At 39.9% G+C, this 9,884-nt stretch overlaps 1 protein-coding gene across 4 annotated transcripts; it reads right to left on the bottom strand.

Moving 5' to 3' along the window:
• Window positions 1–9,562, bottom strand: UBE2J2 (ubiquitin conjugating enzyme E2 J2). Of its 4 annotated transcripts, none has more exons than XM_052792481.1 (7): window positions 9,354–9,562; window positions 7,415–7,545; window positions 7,150–7,190; window positions 6,204–6,306; window positions 5,952–6,090; window positions 5,374–5,454; window positions 1–3,429 (listed from the first exon to the last, which is right to left on the bottom strand). In XM_052792481.1, the coding sequence occupies exons 2-7, from the start codon at window positions 7,543–7,545 to the stop codon at window positions 3,145–3,147; spliced, it is 780 nt and encodes a 259-aa protein (XP_052648441.1). In that variant the 5' UTR covers window positions 9,354–9,562; the 3' UTR covers window positions 1–3,144. The 4 variants fall into 4 exon arrangements, with proteins under 4 accessions (XP_052648441.1, XP_052648442.1, XP_052648443.1 ...); XM_052792482.1 differs by lacking the exon at window positions 9,354–9,562 and adding an exon at window positions 9,093–9,347; XM_052792483.1 differs by lacking the exon at window positions 9,354–9,562 and adding an exon at window positions 8,041–9,061.
• Window positions 9,563–9,884: the final 322 nt, after the last annotated feature.

Raw genomic sequence — 9,884 nt, 5'->3', positions numbered from 1 at the left:
TAAATTTTATCATGAATGTTTATTATGAACAAACAACTTTACAATGCAGTCATTTCTACTCCTCAGTACATGCTTGAAGTAAGGTAACTTCCGTGACCTCAAAATCTTAGGGGGAGAAAAGTTATGACTACATACAAATCCAGGATTTTAAAAATCAAGAGATCTTTAAAGGTGACCACTGAGACGTCTTCCTATTCAAGCTGCAAAAACTTCCTACCACCTGCGTATAACAATCTTACAGAAATCTATGAAATTGCAGCATGAAAGTGAAGGGCCAGACATTTGTTCGAATATATACTGAGGGACAGCTTTTAGTTTTATTACATTAAGTAATGCACTGCTTCAGGGCATGATAATATTTTTGCATGGCAAAGAATGGTTTACTCCATCTAATGACTTTGGTAACAAAAAGATCAGATACTGCATACTATTATAAATTCTTTTAAAAAACACAAAACAGTAAAACCTACACAAAAGGGAATAAATCTTCCGTTACCAAAGGCAAGGAGCAAGGAGATGTATCAAAATCTTGTAAGCCATAGGTGCGAGGGTTCAGTCAGCTATTGCTCCTAGCTTTCAACAAATGGCACCTGAAATGACTGTCAGGTCTTTCTCTGAATCCAAGGTACTGAAGAGAAACTGCAATTGGAAGTTTTGTTTTTTAAATACAACCAATCCTCAGAAAAAATGCAGCATGTCCAGGGTTTAACCAAAGTTTTTTTGTTTCCAATTGTGGCACATACTAAGAACAAGAGACCCACCTTCAAATGCTTGGGTGTAGCTTAAGGCCAACTTCTTGTCACATAATAAAATGCCTTTTATTCAACATCTCCAGATTTTACTAGTTCTTTTACCTTGGTTAGGTACATTCCACAAAGGATGCAAACACACCATGCCCAAGGTCTCCTTGCCTTTGTCTTCATTTACGTGGACAAACGAACTTCCGTAAGATAAGAAGATAAACATGGACAACCAATTATAAGCTTCTGTCTGTAGGCGATGTCAATGGTAATAAAAGGCATTGCGAGAACACAAAAATGTTTGAATGATACTAAGATCTATGAGGCAGAACAGCCTCAGCTACAGGTCCATATGCTTTGAGAAAAAAAATATCAGTCTGACAAGCAATCTTGAAAATCCTATCACTGCAGAAAAGACATGACACTCCCCCTTCCTTTCCAGAACAACCCCAGACCAACAGAACATAACTGTTTCTAGATAGATACAACTGGTGCTTCTCTTTTTACAAGAGCTGATTAAGCACATACAAGAGGTAAATTAAAAAATAGTTATAAATAAGATTTGGTAAAACCACAAAATAAAAAAAAAAAATCAAAGATTTATAAATACATTTTAAAATCCAGCCTTTTCCAAATTCCATCCACACACACCCCATCTCCTCCTTCCCTTCCTTACCTCAGTAAGGACTGCTTTAAGATTTCTTTAGTATAGAGCTGTTCTGCTAGTTTTGGTAATTCCTACCTATTGCAGAGAATTGGTCACATTTATTGATGCTCTAAGCTGCATGGCTCATGGGTTAACAGTAGATTTTTCGCTTACAATTCAAGATAACAAGGAGAAGCAGAGAGAGAAGAAATCTGAAAGGTAAAATAACAGTTTTGAAAACATTCTTAAATACATGAGGTAATATTTATTTGGGCTCTTCACAATACTTAAAGTAAGACTGTGCAGTGAGATGCAGAGCTTTTTACCCCATCAGCTTTGACAGTTTGTTGTACCATTAACAGTGAGTGCATTCTTCCCCAGATGACTAGGCATCACTGTCAATTATGAAAGGCACATTAAGTTTGCCTCTGATGAAACAAAGCATTTGGATACAATTAAGCTGGGGGGGATGGAGACCAAGCAAACTGAGTTTAAAAAGTAATTGCAGACAGACTTTTGAACTACCCTAGGAGCTTTAGTGTTTATCCACAGTCCTGTAATCCCATGAACAAACATCGGTATTTCAGTCATCAATCGTCTGTAGGGGAACAGTGATGAACTTACACCTAAAAGCAAAAAGCTTCTAGGATCTCAGAATGAATTAGAAGGGTTTGGAGTTTGGTTTTTTGGTGGTGTGTTTCTTTTTTTAAGAGTTTATGCAAATCATCAAGCAAGCAGAACTGATTTTAAGGGTTTACTTCAGCTAGTGACACTTCAGATGAATTCAGTTGACTCTGAAGAAGCTGGTTTGTTATTCAGAATCATTTGTCTTTTTATCTTCACAAGGGCTAGGTTACTTCATTTACCAAAGCCCAAGAAATCCAGAGAAGATTTTCTGAATACACAATCAACTCTCCATCGGTGTGTGCAGTTTTATTATTTTTTTCAACAGTGGCACCTTGTGATCAAAATTAAGTATTACAGCTTTCAAATACAAAATGGAAATCTGTAAGTGAACAAATCTAAAACAATACTGGATACGGGTATCCCCACTAAAGATTGATTCATATGCTTCTTCTTGCTAATCATTCCTAAAGGCTGACAGCTGCACTTCTTGTAGCCCAAATAAAACCTTCAATGACATTGTGACAATTTAGACAACACATTTAACACACATGGTGTTATTTTCCCACTCATCTAATCACTATTGACTAGATATGCAATGATGTTTTCTATTTTAAAAAAGAAACCAGCAATCTTCTGTAGCATCAATGTTCACATTAACCAAACCCTTATCAAGTCCACATGAAATCTCTACTTGAATCATCTCAACACCTGTACAGACTCTTCCCTAATGAAAATAAAATACGATATGCATAAATTGTGAAATTTTAAAAATTGTTCAATGAAGTAAAAAGCCTTATTTGCTTAAGATTTTCAAATTTCAAATAACAGATGGAGAACTGCTATAAAAATCAAAGCACTAGAAATGTTAGCATCTCATCAATAATGCTTTGACTTGTTTGTGAGCCACTACTAGATAGTAGCAAGGACAAGAGGATCTGCTAGCAGAACTTCTTTTAGTTTTCTGACTAATCAAAGCTACTCCATTTCCCAAACATAACCCATGAGCCAACCAATGTTTTACCTGCAACTTGGTAAAACAAATATTTATCCCAGTGTCAGAGTCAGATGCCCAAAGAGTCCCACTCATTCTGCAACTACCACTAATTTGGTCTTGGTTTTCTTTTATTATCCTCATTCTTGCGCTATGCTTCTCAGTACATACTTGACTGTGTAGGCAAAGGCTGCAAAACCAACTATAACAAACAAGTTCGCCAAAGCTCCGCCTAAAAGTCCATGGTTACGATTGGCCTGTTGGAGACCTGGATGATTGGCAGGTGCCAATGGTACATGCCCATTAAGAAGGGGTATTCCATTCTGACCGTAGTGTGCTTCCCCATCAGGGACAACATCTGGTAAAGGGAGGGATGGAGGTCTGTTATTGAGCTCTTCTTGTGCTTTCTGTTTTTGCTTAATCTCCTGGAGAAAGAAAAAAGAAAACTGAATAGCTGGAAGTGAAAGCGGTGAAGCTATTGAGTGTTTTGAAAAGATTTCAGAATCCAAGTTCTTACATAACTTTTAGGAAAAGGATATGGTACACTTCTTCACGTTAAAGGTCTTTTAAACTAAATTAACTGCATTACATACATTTGTACAGTCTCCCCAACTTTTTCCCAAGTGGCCTACTTCAGTAGTTGACACTAACAATCATTCAACCAAGTTTATTTTTAGTTCACATGTACATTTTCCGAGAAGCCTTTTTTCAGAAATGAGAAATTCTTGCATGTCCAGCTTGTTTTGAATGCAAGACATTAAAAAAAAAAAAGAAGAAAGCAATCACAGAAGCTTAGAAAGATTAGGACTACAAGTATTACATGTTAAAAATCTGCCTGTACTTGGAATGCAACAGCAGTTATCTATTACTGTATTCAGAGTTTCCCGACGATTTAGGTATTGGCAAAACAGTACTGCAGAAAGTATTTCCAATTCTCTGGCATTCTTGTAACTGATAAGAAAATGCAATTAAAACCTTCAGTTCAGAATTATCTGCGTGAGGAAGAAAGGAAATGGAAATAAAACTTTTCTTTTCCTAAAGGCTGTCCCAAAAGGAGAAAAAGAGAGAGAATGGTTTTTAAACTAGAGCTTTGTGAGTACCTTTAAGAATAATAATACATGAATCAAAACTGAAGTTCCATAAGCACTCACCATTCTGCCCAAAGAGGCCATTTCTGTCTGTGGACAATGTTTACTTCACTAGCTGGGCTCATACATTTATGACCTCAGGTTATCTCTAACAAAAACAAACATCTCTCATGCTTAAGAAAACAGCTGGAAAAAGGCTCTCCTGTATCTTTTCCCTACTCTTCTACAGCATATATTCTTTGTGCAATAATTAAGACTTGCAATTTGGTGAAATTTGTACAACCCAAAGCAGTTTGCCTGACAAATTCTATGCCTAGAATTCCAAACTACAATGAGCATCAGCACCATAATATTGTAACTCGAGAGTCATGAAAAAGAGTCCGTAACAGAAAACTGTTCCCATTCATATGGTATGCAAAATATTAACTCTCAAAGTCTAAACAGCAGGCTGAAAGAACTGAGTTTCTTCACTAAGTTGTTACAGGGAAGGAACCATCTCTTGAGACAGGAGTGAAGAAAGGAGCATCCTTCATTTGTAATAGGCGAGAACTTTTAGAGCCAAGTATCATCAGTGGAAATTGGCTAGAGAATCCCAGAGGTCTGAATGAAGCGAGATACTTTTTCCCCCCCCCCCCCCCTTTTCTTTCTTAAACCTGTACCATCTATATACTGTTGTCTGGCTGAAGGGTAACCATTTTCAGAACCTTATAAAAAGCAAATTTCTATATCCTTCAGCTGTTACCTAGACATGACAACATAAACTGTGCATCAACACACCTAAGGTTTGTGTTGTGCAAAGATGATACATGCCCTAAAAACATATCACCCATTCTCAGAAGTTAAGCAGGAAGAATATAAGTCTCTAATCTTAAAGGAGAATTAAGGGAAAAAAAAAAAAAACCTAGGATATTGATGGACCAAGTCCAGATATACAAAGATTAGTCCTACACAAACTCAAGAAAACACAGTATACAATTCTAAAATATTGGGACCGCAACCACGTCTGCTGCATGTGCAGCTCAGTCAAGGCTATGATACCAATCCTAAACACATACATTTGATTCTCGATGCAATGGATCTTTGTGCAGCAGAAAAACAATTCCATTTCACAATTCAAGTTTTTAATTCTTACACATAGCAAAAGTGCCTTTTGAAAGCATTCCAAGATTGACAAAAGTAGCTACTGTCTGGGAAAAGTCCTAAACAATTAGTTTACAGATCTACACAGAGAAGTTGAAGAACTACAGAAAACAAATTTATTGCACGGATTAATTCCCTTACCTCCACTACTTCAGGGAAGAGCTCACAGAAGACTTTATCTTTTAAATTAAATGCTAAGCTTTGCGCAGCTAGCTGTCTTTTCTGCGGAGAAACAAAAGTTATCAGCAGTTGCATATAAATGAAGTTAATATACTTTAATTCAACATCTGATTATTTCCCAAAAGAATGGTGCAAACCACTAGCCAACTAGTTTCTAACATTTAAAACTTCATACTTGTGAATATTATTCACTACAGCAGACATTTCTAGACATAAGTTACGTTCTCAATTCTTCATCTTACGAGATTAGTGTTCTGTACTAGTGTGCCTGCTTGGCAGACACTTCAAGAGGAAGGAAGGAGAAAGAAAGTCCTAACCATACAGTTTAGTAAAAGGAATTTAAGTTCTGTAAGAAATCCCCTCCCCATCCCCACACTGCCTCAAATTGACTTGATTCATCTGCCCATCATCTGTAGTAGGCAACAACATATTCATTTCTGAGATATCAAAGTGCCAGCTGCTGCTGCTGTTTTAACTTTGAGGTCACATTCAACATTCCCTAAGCTGACAAAAAGTGTATCTCACAGTCTGGAGCTTACTGTGAACTCTGACGTCTCTATGCTGCCCAGTGTGGGGCCCTTTTCCACCATAAAACTAAGAAGGCCTGTCAAGATCGTCGAGACTGACCAAGCTGGATTCCATGTATCCGGGTGGAAATCAGTGATTGAAAGACACAACCTTCAAAAGGATAAAACAAGCAGCGTGTTTTATTTTTGCCATTAAAATTATTACATATTATAGATATTACTAAAATGGTGTTAATTGCTTAAGTGTTAGAAGAAAATCCTTACCTTGTATTACACTTAAACCTTCCATTAGGTGTAATCATATAAATACTAGGAGGTTTAAAAGGAAATTCTCTGGGGAATATTAGTTTCCCATGATAATAGCCACCTGCATTACATAAAGAGATGAATTACTTATTTTGCATGAAGATGAAGTCCTAAGCTGCTACTCGAAATGGGCCAAACAAAACCCTTCACTTGTCTCCTTCACCCCCTCACACTAAAGAGATCAAGCTCATCATCTCGTGCCTCAAACACATGAATAATCCAAATCTGCAGTAGATTTACTTTGGAGACAATTCTCTCACATGCATATTACAAACAGTATGTTCTGTTGTCAAGTCTGTAATACATTTAAGGAAAACCAGCCAACGTGTATTTAATACAATACAAATGGGTTAGTTTTCCAGAAACACAGCTAACTGCAAATACAATCCTATGAAGAATCCAACTTCAAAAAGATTTTGAGACGCTCCAGAAGACATTGCAAAATATGTGACTACAACAAATTAATAAGGCTTTTACGTTCCTCACTGGCTCCAGAGAAATTTGTAAAGAGAATATATGTCTCAGTTCACTGAGAACATTTATATGTTAACAAAATGGGATGTTCTGAAATATATCTTTGACTGTCACAGACTATCTAAAGTGAGATATCTGCTCTAAGACCTTTAGCAGTTACTTAGTAGGAAGTTATCTGCCTTCAGTTTAACCTAAATGTGGTTTTGTTAGAATCCTTGATAACAGAAAAATTACTAATAGACAGCAGTACCACTACCTCTTTTTCAACAAGCTATCACACAAGTCACAGACAGCTTTGAAACTGCACTAACAGTTTTTAGAGCTATTTACAGTACTTACATTTTGCCCATTCAAACAGGCATGTAATTACTCAGGCATGCCAATCATAACATAAAGCACATGCACACTTTTGCTACATGCTAACTTTTACCTTCATAGGGAGTCATTTCAGGTCCCCGTACAACATAGTGCCTAAGACAAAGAAGGAAATTTAAACAAAATGAAAGCCATCACACAATCAGCCATCAATTTCTCTAGAAAAAATGAAGATGAACATCACTTCAGCAAAAATTTCATACTCCACCTCCCAAAACCAAGATTCCCATACAATCTGTAGGAACGAGGGAGTCAGACTTGATGACCTGGAAAATCTTGTTCTCTCCACAAGTAAGCGAACAGTTAATTCTAATTCTTACCATTCAAGGATATTAGACGGGAGGGGCTCTGCACAGATATAAGGCACTGGATCTTTCTTAATTCGAAGGTAGTCTTGTTTAAGTCTCTGTGTTGCTGTCGTTGGTGCTCTCTTATTACTGTTGTTGCTCATCTAGTTTTTAAAAAAATATATATAAATACAATCTCAATACAATCTTAATAGACACAGAGCTACTATGTTCCAGATTTTTGCAAAAATCTACTTTACAGAGTATTTTTTTAATATATAAATTAAATTACCATAACTTGTAAGTGGCAAGAACCATGCAAACACCTTAACTAACAGAGACTCCCAAAAGACTCTGTATATTGTCAAAATGGGAAAACAATCCTTCCAGAACACTGCTGTTTAAATACCACAGTGAATTGCCACCATGAAAATATGCTGCGCTACAGAACCCACTTGAACTCTTAATAACCAGTCCTGCGTTTAGCCTGCACACACATCATTATGACACTGTTTTAAAGGGCTTATTCTTTTTGAGTAATTAATTTCCCTATTCAGTTTGAATATCTATTATGTAAATTTGCCCACGATTTAAATGCGTTCCGTGTTTCTACACATCCAGTTATTTGAAATAAGTACCAAACAAAAAACCACAATAACCTTATTACTGACTTTCAGGTGAAGGATTTTAACTTTAATCTGCTGCCTGCTTAAGAGTCAGTTGAATTTACGGAAGGAAACCTCTGAGCCAGATTATTCTCTTCCAGATAAACAAAGACCTCATCCAAAATGAGACAAGTCAGTGTGAAGAAAGGAAATTCCATGCTGCTTACAAGACAAAGAAAGCATCAGCCCTTACAATGTACCTACAGAACGTGTACCAATTAACAACTGCAATTTAACTCCCTTTCCCCCAATAAATTTAGCAAGTTACTTAGCTTTATACATGGAAATTCAAGCAAGAACAAAAAGGAAAGATTTTACAAACAGCTTGTATAAAGAGATAGGACAATGCTTGCAGTATGACAGCAGCATTTAACACATACATTCCTATGACCCTTTCTATTCCTTTACTTCAAACAGATAGCCAAGTACAATAAAGAAATAATATTTAAACCATCAGCAACAAGTGTATGTGGTCAAATATTCAAACGCTCCTCAAAATACAGGCGTTTAACCTGGCTTTTTTCAGAATTACTGTAAATCGTTTGAATCATACAGCATTTTTTCTTGAAGGAAGCCACACGTGTTTTTAAGTCACACCTCTTGAAATCATAAAATCAAAAATTCTTCTCTAAAGAAGTCAGCTTTGACTTCAAAACATAGATTAAATCACAGCTTTTTAATTTAACACAATTACTTGTTCCGAAGTCCTGCAATAGCGCCGCTCACTGCGGACTGCAAAAACACGCTGAATTATTTTACAGCACTAAGTATAGTTATTGGGATTTTCACACCCCCTCAAAGCCTTATCCGAAGGGACATTCGTATCTTAAACGCGGAAAATAAACGGCAACATTAACAGGAGCTACGCCCGCAAACCCCTTTTCCCATCTCGACAATCCAATTTACCAGAAGCCAGCAAGAAAGCAACCGGCCAGTGTTTAGACAGCCATGATGCGCCCAAGCCCTGCTCCCAGCCCGGCAGGGTGGATCAGGGAACTAAGACAAGGGCACCACAGGTCCCCGGCCCCCCAGGCCCCCACACCTGCCTTGTGGAACGAGAGCCAGCGCCTCTTTCTGCGGGTAAGCGTGACCCCGGCCCTGCCGGCGGCCGCTCCGTGCCTGAGGAGACGGGCAGCGAGCGAAGAAGGAGCAAGAGGCGACAACCGGGGAGCTCACAGCCTACAGCGAACCGGCTGCCGGCCGCGGGTCCCCGGCAGGCCGGGGAAGGGAGGGAGACAGCCGGTCCAGCCCTCCCTGCTCCTTCAGCTCCCTCATGGGCTCGCCCCGCCGGCCCAGGCCCCGCTCACCTCTCCCTGCTAGAGCAGGCCCCTCCACCGCCGAGGACGGCCCCACCTGCCCGCAGCCGGAGGCCAAGCGAGGGAGGGAAGGAGGGAGAAAGAGAAAGGAGCGCCGCGAAGAGGAAAGCGGGCAGGGCAGGGCCGCGACCCCCGCGCCTCCCCGCTGCGGCACGACCGCGGCTCCTAGCCAAGATGGCGGCGCGGGGAGGCGGGGCCAACGCAGTGCTGGCGTCTCCTTCCGGGAAGGAGCCGCCCCACTTCCGGGCCGCCCGTGCCTTACCCACAGCTCAGCTGACTTCCGCTTCCGGCTTCCCCCTCTCATCCGCGATGGCGGCCCAACGGGGCTGGGGAAGGTACGGTTCCGCCTGGCCCGCCCGGTGCTCTCGGGACACGGTGGCCTGAAGCTGGCGCGTTTCCCGGGCTGCAGCCCTCCCGTTCCCGCCGAGGGGGGGGCCTTTGCCGTGGGTGAGGCTGGTTCCAGGCCCCGGGAGGGCGATGGGCAGGCCGTGCCGTTAGGAAGGCGTCGGGGAGCGGTGACGT

The sequence above is a fragment of the Harpia harpyja genome, chromosome 7 (genome assembly GCF_026419915.1).
Source record: "Harpia harpyja isolate bHarHar1 chromosome 7, bHarHar1 primary haplotype, whole genome shotgun sequence".
Taxonomy (NCBI): Eukaryota; Metazoa; Chordata; class Aves; order Accipitriformes; family Accipitridae; genus Harpia; species Harpia harpyja.
Note: the sequence above shows the minus strand (reverse complement) of the source record. Positions and strands in the feature narration are given on the sequence as shown.

Bases quoted from the DNA above. Each gene is read 5' to 3' on its own strand.
- UBE2J2 (XM_052792481.1), bottom strand. From the start codon at position 7,545: ATGAGCAACAACAGTAATAAGAGAGCACCAACGACAGCAACACAGAGA. The intron at 5,455-5,951 runs GTAAGCTCCAGA...GTTTCTCCGCAG, and splicing joins TAGAGACGTCAGAGTTCACA to AAAAGACAGCTAGCTGCGCA. The intron at 3,430-5,373 runs GTAAGGGAATTA...TTCTTTCTCCAG, and splicing joins TCTTCCCTGAAGTAGTGGAG to GAGATTAAGCAAAAACAGAA.